The following is a 26,315-nucleotide window of genomic DNA, read 5'->3' on the forward strand; positions in this document are numbered from 1 at the left end:
AAAAGAAACATGTGAGTGAATATGGCGTAATTAACTGTTTTAAATATTTAACATTGCAGAAAAATGACATTCTACATAGAACGTAGATCCATGAATGAAACATGATCATTCCACATTAAGTGTTAATCAATATATAAACCAACTAAGTTTGTAGCAGTTTGAATTTCAATATATTTACTATAAAGTGTTATGTTTAGAGTTTCTGATCTATTAGTTTTGTATTGTTCTAATGTTAATGTTAAGTTGTGTTCAGTTAAGTAATTTCCTATGTTTGTTAGTTTTATTGATGTTAATAAACTCCACATTGTTCATATCTTTTCCTGATACTTTTAAATAACTGACAATGAGAATTGTTATTTTCGTCTTTTAACTAACTGTGTACTACATTAAGGGCCGGCTGTACTGAGTGATACCCATGGGCTTTCACCATGACTCCTTGGTATCACCGGTGATAACCATGGGCTGTCAGCAATGACTACTTGGTATCACCGGTGATACCCATGGGCTGTCAGCAATGACTCCTTGGAATCACCGGTGATACCCATGGGCTGTCAGCAATGACTCCTTGGTATCACCGGTGATACCCATGGGCTGTCAGCAATAACTCCTTGGTATCACCGGTGATACCCATGGGCTGTCAGCAATGACTCCTTGGAATCACCGGTGATACCCATGGGCTTTCACCATGACTCCTTGGTATCACCGGTGATAACCATGGGCTGTCAGCAATGACTACTTGGTATCACCGGTGATACCCATGGGCTGTCAGCAATGACTCCTTGGAATCACCGGTGATACCCATGGGCTGTCAGCAATGACTCCTTGGTATCACCGGTGATACCCATGGGCTGTCAGCAATAACTCCTTGGAATCACCAGTGATACCCATGGGCTGTCAGCAATGACTCCTTGGAATCACCAGTGATACCCATGGGCTGTCAGCAATGACTCCTTGGTATCACCAGTGATACCCATGGGCTGTCAGCAATGACTCCTTGGAATCACCAGTGATACCCATGGGCTGTCAGCAATAACTCCTTGGAATCACCAGTGATACCCATGGGCTGTCAGCAATGACTCCTTGGTATCACCGGTGATACCCATGGGACACGCAACATGTTATGAGATATCTCCTCCTTATAAGACTAAAAATAACGCTGTAAAAGTTTTACAAGGTTTAACATTGTTCATATTCGGTAAAACTATTGTCATTTCACTGCAGCCAGCTCTTAAATATATTTTTAGAGAAATTGTTCAGAAATAGTAAGATAATGTTGTAAACTATAGATTCCCACTTTATAACTCAGATCTGGTGTTAATATTTTTTTAATTACATAAACTAACCAAGTATTCTTGTTATTCCCACTATTTATTTATTTATCATTGAATGTTTTACCATTTTATTACAATTTTATTAATTTATTTTCTCTAGAATCTATTAATACATGTATTTATTGTTGATTGTCCATGCTTAGTTATACATAGGATACTGTTATTTCATCTCGGCCAGTCAGATTTTCACTGGAATTAACATTTAATGTAATATATCTAGATCTAATATTTTATTGAAGCTCTGGTGATGATGTCAATGCATTTTAATGATGTTATAATGACTAATAAAGATTCTTGATTCTTGATTCCAGTGTCGGCATTTGATGAAAACACTCTGGATGTCGCCAAACAAAAGTTAGCGGAGGGACTGGACCAGTTGCCTGACAGTGTTAAGAGTGCCATCCCTAACGGTCTGAATATGGACAATGTGCCTTCCATTGATGAGGGAGAGGAGTTGCTGAAGGAACGCTGTGAGAAGTACGGAACTAACGAATCTTTCGACAGAGTTTTGGTAAGCAGAAAATTAGTTATGTGTTCATAATCTTAATATAAGTCTGTAGAGCATTTTGAGTGTTCATGAATGGAAGTTATTCGTAAGGATCTTTAGTTGTGTTATTAATACGAATAATTATCCAATTCTTGGTTATTTATTGGCTTTTGGATTTAATTAAACTGAGCTAGTAACAAAACAATCAAGAATCAGGTCCCACTAAACCATTTTAAAGTTTGGTCAGCTGAATCCTATAATTTGAGGAATATAAAAACATTGTAAAACAATACAGAATACTTGAAATGATACAAATAATAATTGGAACTTCAAAAACATTATATTTGATTAACTCTTTTAACCCTGACATCCCTATTATACAAACTTTCTAAAAATGGTCTCAACTCCCGACGTTCGTATAGTGCAGATGTGCACTTTTTATTATTTTATTGGCCTCCTATTTTATCAAGTGCTTTGAAATTCCACAGACTTGTATAAAAAGATGTATTGCATCAAATTATATTAGTTCGTAAAGCTTTGACTTTGTATTTTGTCAGTCTGTGATTGAGAAATTGCAATACATCTCAGCTCACTGCTCACTGATTGTGGCAGACAGCTGTATTTCACTATGTTGTGAATATTCCACCTTGCTTCATAGTTTTAGGTTAAAACTGTATAAAGTACAGCAGTTAAATTTTAGTTTGTCATTTATTTGATTTGAAAAGGAGTAAAAGGGAGTAAAAGTCTCCTGTAAGTAAAATTACACCAATCAGTAACTTGTTGCAAACATTTTTACCTGCAGAGAAATGGTAAAAAAGAAAAATGATACATCCTTAAAAGATTTGTTACTCAACTTGTAAGTAAAATAGGCCTATAACTTTTGTTTCCGTAGATTAAGAATTAATTGTAACATAAAATGAATAGATATTTGTGTGCCACATTGTTTTTGTAATATCCGTTTGTATCAACAAACTGAAATTTAAAATTTTGTATTTTTTATATATATATATATATATATATATATATATATATAATAGTAAAAAATAATAATTTTCTAGATATTACATATTTGGTTTTTTATATATCTGTAAACTACATAGAGCGAGAAGTAAAACAAAAAAGAATTAGCTTGATAACTTAAAAAATAACCTAGTTATGAGTTGTTTACAAAACTTACATATTTTGTCTAAAATAGTATTTAAGTTTCATATGCATTGGTTAGAAAGAAAAGTTTGTTCTGTATTATTTTTTCTGTTTAACTTATAATTACTTATGAGCTATATAATAACATCCAATGAATTGTACTTGTTGCTTAAATTTCTAGTTTTGTTTTATGTTTTACAGATTTTATTAAGTTTCAGGATAAATTATGAAGTATACAAGTTTTAAAATGAAATAAATATAAAACATTGTTGTAAAGATGTAAATTGTAAATCTTAATTGAAAATTGGTTAAAATTTTTTGCTTTTTATATCCACGGTATGTAAGAACAAATACATATGCTCCTTTTTGAATCAGTGCATATTACAGTATTCTCACTAAACTGATTATCTAACAATTTATCTGATGTAACCTCGCTCATCTCTTAGTAGGATCTTTGTTGGTTTTACTTGTCTAGTGGACAAATACTTGGGGTACAAAGGTCTATATCGGTTATTACAAATCAGCTATTCATGTAATTACTGTCAATTTTGCTCATATCAATGCTAAACTTATATTATTTGTAAAATACATTTTATTCATATCCACAATCCATTTCTTTTTTTATTGTATATTTTGTGTATAATACTATTAGTTCAGTTTTTATTATCTAAGTCAAATCAGTTATGACTTAGTTGGTTTATCAATAAACTTTAACTATTTGTTGACATAGATATAGTACATTTAAAAAAAATGTAAAAGCCGTAAAATCTTGGTATATTTATTTCTAGTATAAAAAAATACGTTAAGCTTTATTAAAACAAGGATTTTGTCAGTCTAAAGTTTGTATGTTTGTATCATTTGATTATATTGTGTTTTAAGACTGTACGCTTAATAATGAGTGAATAAATTGATTAATCTGTACAACACAGTATAAAACAATGTATTAAAGTACAACTTTCACAATGACTAAAAATCAAATTTAAAGTTAGAATGTCATTATAATTATTTAAAAATAAATATTAAGGATAAAAATATGTGTAATACTGTAAAATATTAATTTTCTTTAATTTTGTAAAATTTGAGTTTTACTTAACAATTTTACATGAAAAACCTTTGTGTAAATCAGCCAGATGTAGATTTGTTATTGTCAGAACCAGTTCATCTTACGCTTGGTCAATGAGTGTAACCGATAGTGTTATCAGTCCATTCTCTTGTTACTAAACCAGATAGTTCCGCCTTTTCCCTTGAGAACGCTTTTTATCATTTACATTTGATAAAATTCTGTTGGATGACTTCATAATTCATGACATTTACAAACGAAGAATAAAAATAAAACTTAATGTTGGTTTTTTATAGTTAATTAATGACAGAGTGAAAAATTCCAACCTGTTTTTCAAATTGTTTGGGTGTGTGTTCGTGTATGTGTTTGAAACAACACAGTGTTAAATACAGTGATGTATATGGAAGGGCATAATCCCATCACTTGCATGTGTATATTGAATCCCTTGTTACCTAATATTAAATGCCATTTCAATTTTATAAGTTAAAAATCACTTCTGAATTACATCAAACAAAAACATAGCACTTGTTTTCATGTTTTTAGGGTGCCAAAAACCATCAAAAGTGTACTTCCGGTGGGCTATAAATGGACCCCTTACTTGCTTTTAAAAAAGAACTAATACATTCTTGTAAATAGAGTTAATAAATGTCCATATATAGTATAGGTTAGACAAGCATTTTCTATTTAATTTCATTGTTCAGAACACTACACTAAATTGTTTTTACAGAGGGAAAACAATAATTGTTATTTTTAAATTAATGATATCACAGAATGTAAATTGATTGTATGCATTATGAATTTTTTCATTTAATAATATTTATTTGATAATTTGTATTGATAATATTATTTACCAAATGTTCTCAACTCTGTTATTATAAATTGTTAATGGTCTGTTGCAGTATTTGTTTATGGTTAGCTTTCCTGAATAGTGGGGATTAATTAATGATTAAAAATTAATTTAGCTCTTTTTATAGTTATGTTCCATTTAGTATATTTGCTTTTATTACTATAATTTTACTAGTTTTTTTTTCTCTTCTACTTATCTTTACAATATTTAAGAAACTTTATCATAATGAAAGACAAAATTGGAACTAGGTGTGTCTATAGGCTTATAACTTTTAAGTTTACAGTTGTATTATTATTTTCAACCAATCTATATTGTTGTTTTTTATTCATTGTGATACATAAATACTTTTAAAAATCTGTTTATGTATTACAATTGTGTAATTCCTTTTTTTCTGTTAGCGTATCATTGGATCCCAAGGATCAGTTTTGTATCTCTGGTAAGTTTCCATTCATGTTAGTGTTCTCTCATGGTATGTCAGGTGACAATGAGACAAGTTGCTGAATCACAAATCACATGGGCTGATTCAGCCTGTGACACATCAGTTACCTTGAACCAGCTTATCAGCCAGTTTCCCTTTGTGATATGTTTCAATTACGCTGTTACACTGATGCGATATTTTGCGACAGACAAATTAGTTTGTGATAGATAATTCAACTGAAACATTTGATGAAACAGGGTCATGGTCCCTCTACACAGTAACCTCTTTCCTCTGGTTACTTCCCAGACCAGTTTTAAATCTCCAAGGTCACACCAGTTTCTAAAGTAGAAGGCAAGACAACACTAAAATCATTGGTCCACAGTTGTGTCAATTTTTACATAGCATTATAGTCATTCATTTACAATTAATTAATTATTGATGATGACTTTATCCAAAATTGTGTGCTCTCTGTTTGAGTCCTTTGGAAGAAAAAGTGTTGTCTCAATGTTGCTTATCGACTTGGCTAAAACATTTGATTGAGCGTTGTTTGAAATATTATTTAAAAGAAACTATATTTTTATGGCGTCCATAATAGCTGAATTAAAGTAATTAACTCTTATCTTAGCAAAAGAAAAATATATAAGTAGTCCACTATAAAAGCTGGTGTTCCACAAGGTTTAGGCTTGAGTCTTATTCTTTGTATTGTTGCCATTTACATCCTTCCTAAGAATATTAATATAAAACACACACACACACACACACACACACATGTTTTATATATATATATATATATATATATATATATATATATATTGTACAAGATAATTGTAGTTTTCTTTTGAACTGCTTAAGAGACTATATATATATATATATATATATATGTATATATATATATGTATATATATATTACATATAGATATATGTAATATGTAAACCTTATCTGACTTTGTCAATGCATATAACATATGTGGGACGACAATAAATGATTCTTGAATGCTATTAATAATAATCTTGATGATCTTTTCCAAGTTAAGAAACAACCAAACAATACCGTTATGAACTAATAATAAGTTGATCTGTGTGAGTAATGAAACTCGAAATGTCAAAAGTGATACTTGGAAAATTAGTAACTCTGTTACATTACTAGTTACTCATATTGACAATAAGTTTTCATTGGGAAGTGCATGCCTATCAGTGATAACAAATCGATTTCAGAATTTAATTTGCTGGTATTTAATATAATCATTCGTAATAATTTATATTAAATTCTACAATTGTTTGTTTTTATGCAGATCTACAATGGGTATTGTATCACTTGAAATTCAAACTATTTCTGGAAATACTACTAATGTCAATTTGTTTGTATATAACAGGCTAGGAATGATACAAATTTACTCAAACTTATTATGTAGTGGATTTTTTAAGGACTAAACTAACTTAAATATTCCTGATAGACACTCCATATAAAAATATAATAAACAATCATTATTTTTCTGTTTTATTCAGAAAATCTTGTAATTTATAATTTTACATGGCTAATAAAATGTATTGGAAAACAATTATTTTTTCAATTTTAAACACAACTCTATAGGTGGCCAACTTAGTTTTATCTCTATCAACTACAAACTTTATTGGCTGCACTCCGATTTATATTAGTTAGTTTGGAAAGTATTGGAAAATGCATATATTCAGAATATCACCTGAAACAGGGTCATGATGATTTCTAATTCCTAGCATTTCAACCCAAGCTTTGCAAACATAATCAACTAAATCAAAATTGTAAAAGTTTAATATGAGAATAAAAAGAAAACAGTAAATATTTGAAGTCAGTTGGACCTATGTTTTACTTTCTCAAAATTTGTAACTGGTTATATAATTTGTATTTCTTTGTTTTAGTTGGAAAAAGTATGGTAAGTGACAACTATGTTGTTTAATTTAGCTTGGAAAAGAGAATTTAGGACAAGGTTTTCATGCAGTAATGTAGCTCGGGGCCACTGAGGATTATTGTTGTGTTTACATGTTTTGAAACAGAGATTGCCCAATACAACTGGTTAACGAGAAGTACTAATCGTGAATAAATAAGTTTTCAATAGATGAACACATTGTTTTGATAACAAATGTTAACACAAATTTTGGTAGCTTAATTATTTACACAATAATTCTGTTTACTTTCTAATTCACGTTGTGGTATATAAATAACTATTTTTTTGGAATAAATCTCTTTATTAACAACAAGTAATTTTAATTACAATAATTATAAGTTTAGTTTATATTTTTTACATTTTCCATACCGAATGACCAATTGCATATTGAGAAAAATTTAAATGAAAAAGAATGAATTCAATGCATAAAATTTGAAAATGTATAATACCGTAAACACAATGGAAGATTATTTGATATTGCAAAATGATATAATCTCTATAGCTATAGAGGGGTGATTTAATATGAATGTTGAATTTAGCTCCAGTTCACCTTCCTCTTGATGTGGCGTCTGAAATCTGATGCTGTTACAGATTTGACTCCTGGAATCTGTAGCCATGTTGGTCTGAAGAGATTGATAAAAAGTCGACAAAGAAAAAGTCCAAAAAGAATAAGTTACATTTTTTCAGAGAGACCTAGATTATAAGATACAGTGAAATCCAAATGAATTAGAATTCTCATTGATTCATCAGGTGATTCTCAATTGAGTGCGTTGTGTAGAAAACTCGGTTGCTCCACCATGCTTTGAGATCGTGAATGTTCTATTGTATTATAAGTTTATTCACGAATAAATATATATAAAGATCGTGTTGGTAACGTCGTATTGCACTTTAAACACTAGGTGTTTATCATTGAGAGGAAGGTGAACTGGAGCTAAATCCAACATTCATTAAACTCTTGTGTTTTGGTGGCGTTAAATTGGAGTTAAAAAGTGGAGTTAAATTTTTCTAGCAAATTAAAACCTCTTGTATTCAGATATAAAATTGATGGTTAATAACTTCTTAGAGTAGATAGATTTCTTGATTTGGCTATATTGATGACGAATGACGTACAATTTAAATGTCATATAGATCATTGTCAGCAGTGCTTTCAAGATGTTAGGTTTGATCACGTGTACAAACAGACTATTCAACAAGGTCTGTCAGGTTGTTTAAATTCTTAGTGGATAGAAACTTGAATTTGCTAGTGTTTTTCGGAACCCTTGTACAGCAATACACATTGAACTTATAGAAAGAGTGCAAAAACAGTTCTTTTAAGAAATTAATATTTTATAACGTTTAAAATTGCTTAAACCATTTGTTGCCTTTTGGAATAGTTTTCCTTTAAACTTGTTTGGATTTGATCGGTTGCAACTGAGGTGTAAAGTGGCTTGTCTATGTTTCTTGAGAGGTGCAATCATCGAGTCCATTGATAATGCAGAGACGCTGGCCCTCGTGCTGTGTTTTTACTCGTGGGGATGGAATTAGCAGGACATTATTTCAGGGTTGTTAAGATGGTGGCATAAGCTTCCCCTCAACTAAGCTATATATCCCTATTACGCTCTATAACTCAGTAGCAAATGAGATTGATGCGACATGGAGCCTATCTTAATTGTTTCTATTGATAATAACATTTAATTAACATGAATTTGATGCCTGTCACTTGGAGTCACTGAGCCCGAGCTTTCCCTCCCTTGAGATGGTCATTGAATAATTTTTTTATCACCAATTAATGCAATACTCGTTTATACTTTCACAATATAAATTTAGCCAACTTAAAAGTATTTTAATTACAAAATTGTAATATTAAATTTCAGATTTTTGTTTTATTGTTGATTTTTCTTTAATTTCTCCATTATTATACTCGTATATTTAGTTTGTGTCTATTTGGAAAGTGATAAATATAATTTCTTTTAGCTGCCTCAGTAATTGGACTTGTCCGTTGGGGTGGCTGTTTGCGGTGTCATTTACAGTGCAAAGTATTATGTTTCTTTTTTTATATTTTCCAACGCCATCGTTAAAGTTTTGATTATATTTATGGCTGTAAGTTTATGTTATTAGTTTACATAAAATATTATAATTATAAATAATTACAGTATTAAGTTTGTCTTTATGTTTATAGATGTTGTAATTGATATGAGTGTTAAATAAGGTTAAAAGTGTTACTTTGTTTTATTTGTTCTAAATACAGTGCAATACAACTTTTTCTATTCTATTGTATTATAAGAATATATATGTAACACTTTTTTATGGCTCTGTGTTGGTTTAGGCTGCCAGGAGCGAGGTCCAGTTCTGTTTCGAAGGAATGGTGAACTTCACCGAATTTCAGGCGGAGATAGAGCATGCGAAACCTACCGGAGATCTTGATATTGTCTTCAGGAAGTACTGCGGGTTTGTTATTTCTAGATATTTTTCCATCGTGTTATTGTCAATAACACTCAAGAATAACCAAATAGCTGTAGCTTTACTCTTTGGATGGCTAGTACTGCCTGCCATCTGCAGTGTCTGCTGTCCTAATATAATTATCTCCCTGTCATTTAGGAATAAATTAAACCGTATAGTTAGTCGAATTTCGCTGTATACCACCTTGAGTGCCAGCATGTCACTGTCTAGATGTTACTCACAGTCTGCATGGGACTCTGGCACTGTTATTGTTGATAGCATATTTTTAACAAGTTTCAAACTTGTTTTTTTTAAAAACTATTGGTGACAAAAAATAATTTTCTGAATGTAACGCAGTACAAGGTAGGAGTAAGCCACACTACTTCTTGCGTAACAGGTTTCACTAAAGCCAGCGCAAGCCCCGGCCGGGCTTGCGGTTAGTTAAGTTTTTGCTTATCATTAACTCTATATTTAGTTGGCTTCATGACATTTCGTTATCAGTCAAAATCCTCTGTCAAGATATTCTAAAAATATAACACTATGGTAACAGCATAACAAAAGGCCTTGCAGTTATAAATATCTTCTAGTTGTTACTGGGAAAAGTGAAACAGAGTGAAGTATGCAGGTTCCATTATCAATAGAAACTTTTAAAAAAGAAGTAGGCTGTTTTAAGATGCTGGCATGACACCTTTGTAAGTTTTGTGACAACATATTACAGGAAGCTTACTTTTCTGTAGAGATGATCTATGTGGGATTTAAAAGATTAGGTTTGTCTATTAGTACTCCAAGGTATTTTATCTAGTTCATTCTTTCAAGTAATATTTCAGATATCCTATTTCTTTTACTTCCCAGAAAGGTCCATTGAATCTTGCTTCTTATTAAGGATATGCCATTGACACTATACGATGCACGTCAAATGTTGGCTGGTAAAGTTGAATTGAATTGAAAACAACTTTATTCATAAAAGTACATAGTCTGCACATTGAATGGTGTCATATTGATAATATGTGTATTTTATACCTATAATAGCATAACACTAATTAATAAACATAGATTGCACCTAATTAACTGATTTTTCTCTCTAGAACTAATATTTTCTATTACTCAATACATTCTGAAAACTCATACAAGTTAAGCAATGCAATATTCTGTAACGTGTCTTTTGAATTTGATAAAGCACTTTTAATTTTTAAGTACAGATGGTAATTTGTTTAGATCTTTTGTTCCCAAATAGATTTTTTCTTCTGAAAGAATTTTAATGTGTGAGCCTCAATGGCTATGTTGTCTTTATAGCAAGTCGAATACTCATGGTTAGCACCCAATACAAGCAAATTATTTGAACTATACAACTGTTTTGTGTAAAGGATGACTTGTTAAATATACAGACTGTACACTGTCATTATTCCCAAGCACGGAAACTCATCCTTCACTGACTCATTCCAATTTAGACCTAACAAATTTGACGTACAGCACGTTTTTTGAATAAAAGTATTCTATTCATAATGAACTTTGAAGTAGTTCCATAGATGCATAGTCCAAAGAAATTACGGAGTCAATACATGCAAAGTAAAGAATCTTAAGACTATGAACGGAGCAGAGTTTAGACAATTTATAAGTGACAAACAATCCAGATGAGATCTTTTTATCAACTTGGTCAATATGTAGATCCCAAGATAAACGTTGGACATCACTTGTATAATCAAGTGTTAATCCTAAAAAATTTTGTTGAATCTACTTGTTTTAGTAATTTGTGTTTAAATATTATAAGATTTGGCTCCTTTTAAATTAGTAACTAATATTGCTTATAGGCAGGATAGTGTGAACAATCCTTTCTTTTAAAGACAAACTTTGAGGTTGATAGTTATAGCTCACTTTTTGGATCCTTGTCTCTGAAGATCAGGGACCCTTTCTCCTGTAGTATTCTGCTTAAATGTGGGATTTTGATGAGAGAAGACATGCTTTCATATTAACTCGATTATACATAGTTAATTCATTTTTTGAATTTAACTGAACAAGCATTCACTGTGTCAAATTATTGTTTCACAAAATTATAACATTTTTCAAACAAAGTTTTCTTAATAGGCTGAGTTAGAGCTAAAATACTTTTTTTTTCCTTCCTGAGGGAAAAGGGCAGTTTATGCCTGCGCTTAGTCCTAAAAGGACCTTTGCGCCTCCCTTACTTTAATTTTGTGCCCTCAAAGACCGAGGCTTTTGCAAAAACCAATCAGATTTAAGGACTCCTGTTCTCTAATGTCCTTGGGGCTGAGGAGATATGCTCCCAGGTATCTTTTCCGAGTCTCTACGACGTCAGGACGATCTAACCAAATGTGCTCCGCTGACTTCTCTTCCTCTCCACAGAGTCTACATTCGTTACTCTGACTAAGGCCTACCTTCATAAGGTGCTTCCACAGAGGACCATGTCCTGTCAACATTCCTAATATCAGTCTTATATCCTCCTTATTCTGGTCTAGGAGAGCTGTCCACCCTTTAACGTAAGGAGAGATAAACAATTTGGATAGTCTTAATCCTGAGACTCTACTCTAATTATTGTGTCTTGTCCTCTTTTCCCAATATTTGACCAGAGCTTTAATGTTGGAGAAGGCTATCCCAGAACCTGGCTCAGGCCCCACCAATGTGGATTCCACTCCCTTTTTGGCGAGGATGTCTGCTAAAATACTTACTAACACAACCTAAGGACCTAACATAAAGGTGACATTCACACCGATGCCAAGTTTTGGATTGCTCAGGGATTGTACAAGCAATCACACATATTGTTGCTTGATTCTGTAAATGCCCATCCAGTTATTTTTGCTGTTGATTTCTTAGAAAAGCCTTCAGAAATTAAATTTTTTATTAAAATTTATATTTAATACTTTTATTCACAGATCAAAACAGAACAACTTATGAACATTTTTTAACTTATTGTTTCATCGTTTATATTGCGGTCTCATTAAGTGTTTAATGTAAAAATTAACAACATAAACATTTTTGTAACTTTTAATTTCAAAACAACTTAAATAGTATTTATGTATACAACTTCAATTACTGTAATAACATGTAAACTATTAGCAACACTTGTAGATTTATTAAAAACGTATTCAGTAAAAATAAATTTTTGGTGATTATAGACACTTCTGAAGTTTATTAGGAATGGCTTTTACTGCAATTTTATATTCATGTATTATATTATACTGTCTCCACTTTGATTCTTATATTGAGTAAAGGAAGAAGTCCTTTGTTGTGTTTTATCATTGTGTAGATTTTAGTGTGATTATTACAATGAATGTTCTTTAACAGAAAGACGCCACACCTACGAGGGTGTGTCTCTAACTTCACAGAGGCCATTGAACCATGCCTGAATCCTGATGAGCGTATCTTGAAGGAGACTATTATTAACGTAACAGACGCTCTCATCAGCTTCATCTGCTTCAAGGAGGGTGACCGCATTGCTTGTAAGTAGTACAATTTTAAAATTTAGTTATGTAGCAAAAAGCGAAATGCTTCAGTACTGTTTATAAATAACTAAATGTAAAAAAATCAACCTAATCAAATTACTATCCGCTTACATCTGATATCATTTATGTTTGTTTAATTTCTTCTAATGGTAATGTCATATTTTACTTATTGAAGCCTAATATGAACTTTCTGTAAACAGATTAGGCAACTTATTAATTCATAGGGCAGTGTTCTTGTAGTTAAATACAAATTCTATTTTGGTTGTGTAATAGGTTTTCTTGTTTCATCCGCTGTATAAGGTAACTAGCAGTTACCTGCGGTTTTGCACACGATTTTCTATTGAATATCACTTACGTGATAGGCATATAATTCTAAATAGCATATAAACAATCCAGAAAATTAGTGAAGTTCACTGGTGATATTCAAATCTCTTGACCAACTTCAGTATAATTGAACTTTTAAGTTTAAAGAGCGATGTTTTGGGGTTCTGAAGTTGGAGGGTCAAACAGTTTGTATAGGTACCAATGAAATCATAAACTTCTCTGCAACATTCCGTAATATTAATTGAATGAATAGCTTCAACAATTTCAATAACACAATCTATTTTAAGGCAAAGTAGAGGAACACTAAGTCCGTAGTAATTTTAGTAAAAACACATATGATGTAATGTAATGGGGTACTATGATAATTTTGAATTGAAAGTTAACGTGTTAACATGCATAAATAATTCAGTGTTCATTGCTAAGAGGTTCGAAAGTAAAAAAATTAAATTACCACTGGCTTTGAATTCAGGTTTAGTGGTTGAGAAAGCATTTCTGGTTCTAAAGAATGATGTTTCACACGCAATATTCAAATTTTCTTTGTTATCCTGATCAAGAAACTATATACTTGTACATACATAGATCTTCTGACAAGTCTACGTTATTAAATAAGCGTCTAGTTCCAGCTAGTAAAATCTACTTTGGTCTAAGTATTTTTATTTTTATTTTACTTTAAATATTTTAAATTTTGCTTGGTAGGACTGTTGTAAACTCCCTAGACATCATCCCCAAAGTTTAGTCTAACTATGTGATCTTTTGTGTAGAAAATTATAAAGAATTTTGTATTCTGGTGCATTTATTTTAAGAATTTCATGATCCTTCATTTAATTGATTTTTTTTATTTGCTCCATGTAGTGTTTATCGCAGAAGAGGGACCCGAGTGCCTGAAGAGTAAACAGGAGCAGATCCAGGAATGTATCAACTCCACTTTCTCCCACTACATCCCTAAGGATATGCCAGGAAAGCAAGAGGAGTTGCCTCTGTTCAAGATGGAGGAGAAGGAGTGTGGGTCAGTACACAATGTACAAATTGTTGTGTAAAGTTTACTATAGAAAAATTTCAATAGTGTTATATATTTACTGCAAAATATAGATCATACAAACAGGGTGCCCACCCGACCGGGAATAAGCCGGAAATTTAACAGATCTGAGTTGAAAACCGGGAATCTTCCTATAGAATCATTTCTAAGAACTTATAAAATCAAGAAATAATTTTACACCTCCTTGAATCTCAAAACCTCAGGACCTCATTAATCTCAAAACATTGTATTTTAACGTTGTTCGTGAAACTGTGAATGGAGATCGACATATGTTCGTGAGCCCAATCTGACACTGGTTGCCTCCACTAGTGTAGTGGAGTTTATCTTGTTTAGTTCTACTCCTGTGTCGCAGCAAGCCCACAAACACGTAACAATCTATTGTACAATTAAAGTTTGCTGACCGATATCTTCGGTCTCAGCTACTATACGAGCGGTAGCTTTAATTGGCAAAGCGGTAGTGGTCGAGATACAAATAATGTTTTTGTGTTTACAAAGCTTAAAACAAAGATAGTGATGAAATCAAAGAACAGTTTTGATATCACAGTCACATCCACACCTCGACTGAACTAGCTGCGTTAAAAAAGTACACTTACAAAAAGTTCTGCAACCAGTATTGATTGTTTGCAAGAACTGGAGAGCAGTGTCAGCCATTAAAATTAAAATTTTAGTTATAAACATTGCAGAGACTTTTCTGCTGTGTGAACAGACATTTTATTGACTACCACAGCAACCAGCGATACAACTGCACCAAGTACTTGCGACAGTACTCCTCACGAGTAAAATTGCTTATCTCGTCCATATTATACGACAGTACTTGCACAAATTCTATCGCAACTTTACTTACCAGTCTAATCACAGCTTAATACTGACGTCAATCAGCAGACAGCCAGCCAGCCGAATCTACGACGCACATAAGTTTTTGTCCCCACAGTGTCATTGGCTGGACAACTGCTTGTAGAAATCACAACAGTTCTGCAATTAAATATTCATCTAAATATTTCCCTGCAAACGTGAAGTTCGGTCGGACGGTACTCGAACTGTTCAAACCAAATAGTCCAATGTAAATGAGGAGCCTTTGTTGTAGTCTATCACTATAATCTAATGAACACATTGTGACTTGAACCACAGCCTTTCTTGAATTTATTTATTTTCTAGTTGAGTTGTCATGATGGGGTGATTCTATCCTTGTATTATCTTAAAGGCCAAACATAAAATATTTAAAATATATATATATATATATTTGTATTTTATACCTTACATGTATTTCACCATGTTCTAAAAATCAAACATATTTCAAAACATTGTTACCAATAATAAAAAGGCTACTACATGCCAAGAAAAGAGTTGAAAATCCGACAAGAAACTTTAAAATAAGGAGTACAAAGAATATTACATGAAAGATTTTATACACACACACACACACACACACACACATTTTGTGTCTTTTACTGTAGGATACAAAAAATAAATTTTGAGTTTTTATGAATGTATAAAACTATGTTTTAGCCGATATCAACTGTTCGAAGGACCAATAAAATGTCTAATATTAAACTCACACTTCGATAGCTGAGCAGATGGAGCCTATACGTTGATTTTCTAAGAATAACTGTTAGTTGAAATGGGGAAATATAAAAATACGAAATAAGATCAAAGAACGTAGTATTAGAAAAAAAGCACACAATTAAATCAAGAATACAGTGTGTTAAAATGGTTTTCGTTTCTATTAAAAAATGTCCAAAGTAATGTCCGAAATTAGTTGAGGCTCTTAAAATCTTGGTTGAGGAGAAAATTGTCTCTAATTACGAAGGACAATAAGAATGATGAAGCACTGTTACCTTGCACCGTCCATTGTCTTGATACCTTGACACAAATGAAGTTGGGTTGATTGCAGTTCGACCTGGGTTGCTTCCAAGGAACGTTGCACTGTTGGAGTTCTTGTTGATGGATGAAGATTCCACATTCACTAGACACTGTCCTTGGTTCACTCACGAACGCTGATGTTCCACAGTGACAAAGTTACTTTTGGCTCGGTAACAAGATAAAGTCCGGCAAGGGGTTGACGACAATTATTACACTATGAAGTGGCAAGACTTCTAATTGCCATAGAACGGCTCAAAGGTTCACAAAGAACAAGAAAAGGGGGCACAGCCCAAACTAAGTTAATGCTGGTGTTAACGTACGACCGAGCGATACAGAGTCTGTAGAAGAACTGAAGAAGATGCCTCGGAGGGCTTTTCTCGTCCGCGTCCTGGACGCCTGATTGGTCGACAGAAGTCACCTCATACCACGTGACAGTCGGACCACTATAATTTGGGATGCAGATGTGTGTGTGTGTGTGTGTGTGTGTGTGTGCGTGCGCGTGTGTGTACAAAGATACATGAAAATAGATTGCTTTATAATTAAAATGGTATCAAACAATGGTGGACAAAGAGCAATTCTAAATAAAATACACAATTTTGGTTATTAGTAAGAAACTATATTAATATTTAAATTAAATTAATTAGTGTAAATAAATATGAAAACATAACATCAACTAAAATACTTTTTATAATTTACTGGGTTTTAATAATTTAAAATAAACCTACCTTAGGTACACAGCAGGCCGTTGTCAGCTTGTGATTGATTTCCTATAATTCGTGTCTTCTCTCTTTATATCATTCTGTATAAATGTCAAAACTACTTCAAATTTTTTTTGCTTATTATTAAATACTGTTTGTCTATTCGTCCCACTCTAAATCAGCCATCATATGGTGCAATTCACTGTGTTTAGTTTTTGTATCAATGGGGTGCACACAACGTTTTCTTCTATTAACATAACTGAATCCATCAGCACTGTATTAAAGTAACTGTTACACCAAGGTACACTAAATGCCGTTATTTCAATATTTCCGTGGCTGAAATTGTAACTCAACTGAAAGACGAGATACAAACAAATTCGTCCGTCCATCGGATGGACGTTTGCGGTGTGAGGTGCCACATAACCTTTGGACATCAAAGACATAAAATCCATCCATTGGAGTGTGAGTTGGTGTTTTTATTATCCTTCAGCTAAAAAATATGCTAATTTTTTTCAGTAAAAATTTTGGTTTTCACCATGTTAGGGTTACTATTTTGTGGATCTCAGTTGATTAGGAGATCCTAGGAATGACTGGTTACCACACTGTTGTTTTGAGAATAGAATCATGGTTAACAAGGGAAGTGATTTGCAAGTATTGGTGAACAATATTGGTGGCCCAGTGGTGAGCAGATGATGTCTGTGTCTCCCAGCATTCAGTTAGCCTTGGAGACAAGAACCAATTTTTTTTATATGAATAAATCCTAGTTTTTTAAAAAACGATAGAGGAATTTTAATAGAAGAAATTGAAAGTAAATCAATCATGGGTTAAAATAGTTTGGTGTGGATTGAAATGGGAAGGTAGCAAAAAGATTTAAAATACAAAATAATATTTTTTTACTGGTCCTGGCTTTATTATGCTAATCTTCTTGGGCCACGGCCGTGCGCAAATAATGAGAAGAGTCAGTGCTGATAAAAAGTGCTTCAGTCACAAACAAGAATTAGCTATAGAGCTTATAATGTGTTGGTGGTGCTATGGAATTAGCTATTTCCAATTGTATTATTAGAAATGATCACCTTGGTTGCAGAGATCTGAGGAAGCTCCAGAAGTGCGTGATCAAACATCTGGAAAAGTGCTCAGAGCCAACGCCAGCCAACATCGTGGACAGTCTGATCAAGTTTGTGCGTAAGATGACACCATGCGAGCAGTTCGAGCCCGTGACCAAGAGCGGCGCAGGTCTGCCAACTGTCGGTGGATTTGTGTTAGTCTTCAGTACATTTATTGTATTAGCTAGTAAACTCCAATAACAGTGCAGTGTTCATTGGTAGCTGTAAGTATAATATAGTAGGACAACCGACAGAAGAACCCTGTACGAATACAATTAACACTCTGTGGAAGGTTCTTGTGTCAGTTGTCTCGCATCATAATGCAAGAGGAAATTGCTCAGAATGTAAAACTCGGTATGTGATAGCAATGTTGGTGTTTTTTTATTCGGTTTAAAATGTGTATTCAGAAATAATTTGGTGCTATGCTGCAATAGCTTTAATTGTATGTGAATTCGATATACAGTAACTGTTGTATATCTAATATAAAATAGCTTGTAGAGAAATTTACTCTAACCAATATTCAGATGTGCTGTGTGTTGTTGAGAATTGCTCTAGAAGTAGCCAGTAGGTGGCTTTCACTAATGATATTTTGAACTTTGCTAGCAATAAGGTAAAAGCTATCTTTATTCTACAGACAGAAGTAAATGGCCAAAACACACACACACACACACACACATATATATATTCCATTTATATATAATTTTGATATACAAGTGACTTGAAGTTTGAGAGTTTTGATTTCAATCTAACATTCTCCTGCCTGCCACAGATGCACAGAATGTACTGTGTCTCTAATACTAACAATGATACATGTTCAGCAATATAAACACAGTTCATGTGTTCTTTTTTCTTTGAACTGTTTGTATATGTTTTAACACCTTCGTTGCAGCTCTAAACCGTGTGTTCTGAAGTAATCTAATACCACAGCATGCATATTATGGTGTCTGCCGCAGTAAATGTGTTAAACTACTGTATAATAAATGTCTAGTTCAAATACATGTAGTTAACACCTTCACTGCGGCAAGTGTTTAAAACCATAACATGTGCACTATGGCATTACCACAGTCAATGTGTTAAAATGTGTTTTTCTTAATGTGTTCAGTTTTAGCCAGCCATGAACATAATCTGTTTTGGATAGAACATATGTACACAAAACCTGTTCACTCCGATTCTAGAAGGCATTTACTCAGAGCTGATCCAATGTTTATTGTATTTTGTGTTCTGCAGAAATTGTTTTGCTCCTTTCTTTCCAACTATCTATCAAGTTTTTTTATTACTGCTTTTTTTTTGCTAATATTTCAGTTGCCTAGTAATATTTGGTTTCAAATATTATCGGTTTCCGATGCTGATCAATTTTTATATCAAATAATTTAAATCAAAATTCTCAACAATACAATTTTTATGACACAAGACTAACTTTAGTCCATTTATTTTACTTTCTGGCTTTTTTCAGGACCCATATGACTTTCTGGCTTTCTGTTTCAGGCTTCAGCCGAAAATAATTAAGAACTTACTTTACAGCCATATTCAATCAGTGTTTTGGTGTTATTAGAATGGTAGTTTTGGTGCTCAATGTGTTCATTAGATTACAATCAAATCGTGATGGAAATGTAATTTTTATAGTAACCTAGACACTTTCAGCCCTAGGTGTCCATGTTGCTGTACAGCTTTTATGATTGGGTATTCACGTAGGGCTGAGAGTGTTTACTGCTCACTGAATATAGTTTTCCATCTTTATTTGAAAGCTACACAATACACTGAAAAATAAGCTGTCAGATATGTCATTCAGAAGTTACACCAAAGTATTAAAAAATTGTCCACGGATTTGATTTGATAAAACCGTGGACAATTTTTAATACTTTATTACTATATTATTATTACTACATTACCCGCTATATTAGTAAGTCTGATTATTTGTGATTGATTTCATTAAAATATTGTTAATTTTGTGGTAAAAAACTAACCTATAATTTTGCACTGGACCATATAGGGAACTGACATAAAATTTCCCATCATACGTCTATAATTAATAATATGGGTCACTTAATTATTAGAGAACAGTAGCGCGAAATTCTATTACAGAAGATAGTAATTAGTCTGTAAAAACAATGAAGGTCTAAAAACACATTTTATCCTTAACTGCTTTTCATTTTATTATGTATCTCTTTCCCCACACTTAGTCATTTTTTAATATGTAATACCAGGTGTGCTTTTTAAGTAAGTACCGTTTTGGAATTCCGCTGCGGTCAGTGACCCATGCTTGCACACTGGCAACCTACATCTGTTGTTAGCAAGTCATGTGTGCTATTACAGCAAAAATCAAATATGCTTACTTTTTTACAAGTATTGAATACTGCCTTCTGAAAAATACACAGAGTTATCTGTTTTTTTAGAACTAAAGGCTTAAATCAGTTGAAACTTACCATAGAAATTTATGAATTGTACGGAAAAAAAAAAATATTATGAGTGATGGAATGCCAATGGTAACAGCTTTATATGATTGCTAAAGGAATGTTCACCACGAGAAACTGATCGTGGTCTGGACGACCATCAGTGATTAAAGTGAATAAAACAGTAACACACTATTCAGTTGTTATAAAATTTTGTGTTTAACTGAGCAGTTCCCTTTTGTTTTATATCTGTATGAAACGTTTAAACTATTGAGAAAAGGGACTGGTTTGCTACATGACAAAGTCCATCCACATATGGCAAAACAAACTCAAGATCTCATCACATTTGGCTGGGAACAATTGGAAAATGCTCCGTTCAGTTCCAATCTAGCGTTCAGTGACAACCATGTTCTTCGATCGTGTTGTAATCACTGTTAAATTAGGTGGGAAACTTCTACGAAATGTTGTGTTTTGATATAATAAGTGCTTTAATATTTGTGGTAATTATGTAGAAAAAAAGTGTTGGCTTCCATAAAAAACTAAATTGTTCAAATATATTGACATTTTGTATTTTATGTATCAGAACTGTACTTACTTAAAAAATACGCCTTGTATTTTACCACTTGATGAAAACTACAGTTTAAAAATAAAAATAATATGAACACATCAGGGACCAGTGAAACAAAGCAATATAAATACTAAACTGTTAAGTATAATCATTTAATTTTAGAACTGTATGTTTTAACTACATTGTTTTGCTCTCCTCTCCACTTACCATCTTGAGTTCATAAAAAACTTAACTGAGTGTATGGACTTTTATTTCCGAATCCGAATTTAACGTTATTGATAAATGTAAAAAGCTTTGTTACTGTTTTTGAGCAACATTGATCAGAATCAGGGAATTGGTGTTATGAATAGAAATATCGTGATCAAAATATCCACATTGTAGTGTTAAGTATTCCTTTAAATAATGTATTACTTAATGTGTAGTTACAATAAAATAAGTAGTTAAACTACAATTTGTTGTATTGTACTCTCTAGGAATGTGTGGATTTAAAAAGACATAATAAATAGCTTTATTGTAATAACTAAGTGTTGTAAGTTTTATGTTGTTCTATTGTATTTTTGTACTCTTTTTTGTGTAAGGTAGATTAGTAAGATTTGTTACCTTCTATTATTTTTAGGTTGAGGTCTATAAATACTTTTGGTGATGTTTTTTCTTTAAACTTTATTTTTGACGAGGGAATATTTTGATGATTTTTTTTATTTTGTTTGAATAAATATTACACCTTCAAATTAGTTACATTAAGCCTAGTCATTACCTATCATTTTGTCATACAGTTTAAAATGTATATTTTTTGCTGCTCATATTATATGAAAGTTTTACTTTCAACATTATTTTTGCATTGTAGGAAGTGTATTTTGTTATGTTTTATTCAGCTGATTAAAATCAATAAGTACTAATTACCTTAACTTGAACAAAATGCATTTAAGTGGTTATTATAAGATTGGTGTATTTTTTTAGTTCTAATTTTAAAAATTGTGTGGATTAAATTTATGTTTGTCAAATAGTTTAAGAAAAATATTGTTTTCCAAAATGTCTGTGGTATTTTATAGCATTTTAATCATAATAAAGTAATAGAACTTACTAAACACTTGTGAGTGTTAGTGCTCACTAACATGAGTTTTTATAAAATACCAGACGCTTCTAATGAATTTCCCAACTTTCTTTTGTTTTATTGCATTAAAATTGAGGTACGAACAAATTTTGAATACATTTAGGACATTTATTATTTATATTTTAGATTAAACAGGGTAAACTAAACACATTTATAATAAATTTAATATTTTGTATGCACATAACAATTTTAGTATTGTTAATACTATTAAATTTAACAAACAATTTTACTAACATTTGGTATTAATTAAAAAAATGTATTTATGTTTAAATCAGCTGATAAGCAAAGAAGGCATGCAAAAAAGTCTTAAGTTCATGTAATAAATCCCCCCCACCCCCCCCCCCCCCCACCCCCCCCCCCCCCCACCCCCCCCCCCCCCCACCCCCCCCCCCCCCCACCCCCCCCCCCCCCCACCCCCCCCCCCAAATGACCAAGCAAAATGTGCCCTTTTGTGGAATGGTAATTTTGAGGCTTTGAGATTGAGAGCCCAGAACGCTTCTTAAACAAAGCCAAGAGGCCTGTGTTAGTGGGCAGAATATAAAGCTGCTCTGACTGATTACAATAAATAACTCTGTGAGTCTAAACATAGAATATGGAAAGACTTCTGCAGTAGGATAGACTTGACTCCAAAAAAAATACCAGACTGCAGAGAGCCCTTTAACAGGAGTATCATACTAGTTCTTATTGATCTCTTGAAAGCTGATATTAGTGTTTTAAGGAAGCGAATGTATAGACAGCCTCCTCTTCAGGAACCCTCTTTTCTGGCTTCTAACCTTTCCATGGGTACTAAAGGTAGTCTCTACCTTTGAAGTTTCAATACCTTTGATCAACTAGTTAGAGGGAAAGTTTTCACTTCAGGTAAGTGCGCGGAACAGTGAACCCACTTCAAACCATGTCAAATCTTACTGGAGGAAGGATCTTCCCAGCCCTTCCCCAAGCAAGGGCTTGAATTGTTGTTTGACCATGTTGGATGTCTGCATGGTTAAACGTTATGGTCAGTTGAGTTGTTTAGTTTAGGTTATAATATTATTGAAACAGCGAATAGTATTTGCCTTATGGAATCATAAAGTTATTCCTTCCTTCATTCTTCGCTCTTTATTGTAGTGGAAGGGAAAACAGGATGACATTTTTCCATAAAACGACGAGAAGAAGAAAACTCGATTCAACCTGGGCCAATGTGTGTTCAAAGGCATGAGGTGATCATTGGCAGTTTGGGAGAAAATTGCCTGGACATACTAAGGTGGCAGAAAAGAGGATTACAATGATTTCAAAAAGTGGCCAAATACGACTCCTAGAGGTTTCTAATTTTTCCAAGTGAAGTGCAATTTAGTGTAGATTTTTGTATACAAAATTTCTCCAATCCCCTTATGGTATTAAGAAACCATTTCTACATAACTTCACTGAACATTGACCCCGTGAGAGCTCCAAAACTAGCACTTGCTTTTCAAAATGTTATAATATGCTATATAATGTTCGCTTCTAGAACTGATAACTTTCTAATATAAAAGCCCAAAAAAAGTTGAAAACGTGGTACAAAAAATTGAATTTATATATATCTCGGTTAGTTTCATTGGCCCAGCTTGGGTATGCCAGTTTGTTTCAATATGGACACCCTGTTTAACTTCAAAGAAATGCTTATAGCTTCGTTATTTAATGAATATTGGGGGGTGGGGGGGGATTAAAACCCAAAGAGTGAACTGGGAAAATAATGGTTATAAGATCGTACTAGAACTTCTGTAATAGGCAATTTTTTCAGTGTTTTGATATTCTTATAACCTCAGTTTTCTGTGAGGTATTGATTATGCATACATTTCAAAATGAACTTTTCTATTGCCATAGGGATGAAATTATGTAAATTAAATTAAATCTTACAAACAATTCGATCCTTAATAAATGCCTCAACTAAGTTTGTTGACTACCTTGGATACGTCATTTTTTCAATATGGCGCGACCGTTTAAATTTTAAACTCTTTGAATTCCACACTGCCTCGTTATTTTTGAAATCCTAGAGGAAAAACTAAAACTGTTCTGTGACGCTTATTAGCATTTTTCTAAACATCTCAAATCTGGTTTTTTGATGATATCAAAGATAAAAAACATGTAAAGTCCCATGAGATTATAATTATATAAGATATTTTCAGAACACTTAAAATGATAGTAGATAGATTTTTGTTACAACTATTGTAAGGATAAATTTTAACTTTGTAACTTTAGTTTATAATTAATAATTTCTTTAATTAAATTGTCAAAATTTAGAACAGATGTTGAACTACCATAAGTGTAATCATTAACTTATTACTATTATTACACTTTAAATAATAATGGTTAAACTTAATTTGTATTCTGATGATTATAGCTAGAAATAACAATAATCTAACTCAGTAATGATAATAAATGTAAACTTTAATGATGATAAATTAATTGAACAGTACAAGTTTGAATTTTGAAACAAGATGGAGGATAACAAATAATGGTAAATTTTTTAAATACAATTTTTTAAATTTTTAGGGCCAGGGTGGTCCTCACTTTTTTTCGATGTGGCTTCTCATTTCCGTGTTTTTCTGATGGATTTATTGTTTCGTCTCTTCGTTAGTTCACTTTGTTTTTCGTGCTGGCATTTAATGAAATAGGAAATATTGGTTTTTATTTTTTTATTATAAAAGATATTTATTGTAAGTTTTTGAAAAATAATTGTTGTTTGTTATAATTTTTAATTATTTTATAATTTTGAATTATTAAGCCAAATCGAACTGTTCCCTGGGTTGTTATGTTTTCCTTCCAATGAATACACTAGAAAGACTTTAAAAGGAATTTTCTCACCCAATGTCCTGTCTTCTGCAATCTTTGTACATTCAGTGATAATAAGAATTTAATAAAGTAACCTTATCAATTATACTGCTGAATAAATGTAACCAGTTTCTTTATAATAATAATCATTGCTTCACTTCTTATCCGAGATCCCCTCTCTCCTCTTCACCTGTTCAAATATCTGCTCTCCTCACTCTTCAACAATCATCCCTTGCACACTGTCATCACTGACATTAGTTTTGTAATCACTTTATAAACTTTTGAGTTTTATATGTAATAAGGGGGATTTTGATTAATTTTTGATTTTCGTAATTTATTATTGTATTGTAGTTAAATTTGAGACAATTTAATAAATAATTTATTCCTTAATTATTATTTACTTAATAACAATTTCTAAATTAAATTAGGCCTAAGATATTGAATATTGAATGTGAGATGGGTGGTATGAAATGAGTCCATTTACCAATATCCCCTCAGAAATCATGTGAAAATAAATGAACATGGTTTCGGATACAATGACGAAATGTAACTAGCAAATGATACATATAGATGTGTGATACTGTAAAGAGAAGGATGTTGAACCAACATTAAAATGAGTGAATTAATTGATGAATCATACATACTATTTAATAAATTTAATTAACAAATACAAACAATAGGGGAAAAAGAGTAACAAAAATTAAACATTTAGGGTTAGGTAGTATTGTAAGCTAAGCCAACGAACTCAAAGTATACAAGTTTTCTGTAGTATAACCAATAAAACAAAACAATAGAGAGAGAAACATTAGATCAATGGCAACATATTTTACTCAAATGTCAAAGGACATAGTTTTATTTTTTGGAAATACACTAATGAATTGTGTACCGAATCAGCGGTAATACTTTCCACTACACAAATGTATAAAATCCCCTCGCTGATAGGAAAAATGTTTATATTATAGTATTGATTAAAAGTGTCATATGTCCACTGGGGTGTATAGTATGCACTGTGTTATCTTGGGGAAATAGTATTAATTTCTACACAGACAGGTCCCAACGCGTCAACTTCAGTATTCTCTCTGTATCGTTTGTTGACCGAGTTTTGATAAATGGACTTCAAAGAGGGAATTAATATGATAAGGTCCATATACATGCTCTTGGAGATAAAATAAATACACGAAATCTTGGTAGGTTTTCGATTTCCCGAGGATTTCTTGAATTATGAATGGTACCCCTTCGGTACACTTTCAAATAATTTTGATGTTTTCACCAGACTATAGCTTAAGAAAGGATGATGGGAGCTTTACCAATACTTTGGTCATTAATTGGAGAGAATACTGGTTTTTCCCCCTCTTTT

At 32.3% G+C, this 26,315-nt stretch overlaps 1 protein-coding gene across 1 annotated transcript in view; it reads left to right on the top strand.

Annotated features, from left to right (window-relative positions):
• The window catches only part of LOC124366082 (27 kDa hemolymph protein-like), a 30,923-nt gene extending 9,840 nt beyond the window's left edge, over nt 1–21,083 (top strand). Inside the window, exons 2-6 of the mRNA XM_046822312.1 lie at nt 1,643–1,842; nt 9,514–9,635; nt 12,924–13,078; nt 14,258–14,411; nt 18,084–21,083. Coding sequence (XP_046678268.1) covers nt 1,643–1,842; nt 9,514–9,635; nt 12,924–13,078; nt 14,258–14,411; nt 18,084–18,303 — 851 coding nt within the window. The 3' untranslated portion in view covers nt 18,304–21,083. The remainder of the gene's footprint in view (nt 1–1,642; nt 1,843–9,513; nt 9,636–12,923; nt 13,079–14,257; nt 14,412–18,083) is intronic.
• The last annotated feature ends 5,232 nt before the right edge of the window (nt 21,084–26,315 follow it).

This window comes from Homalodisca vitripennis, chromosome 7 (assembly GCF_021130785.1).
Source record: "Homalodisca vitripennis isolate AUS2020 chromosome 7, UT_GWSS_2.1, whole genome shotgun sequence".
Classification (NCBI taxonomy): Eukaryota; Metazoa; Arthropoda; class Insecta; order Hemiptera; family Cicadellidae; genus Homalodisca; species Homalodisca vitripennis.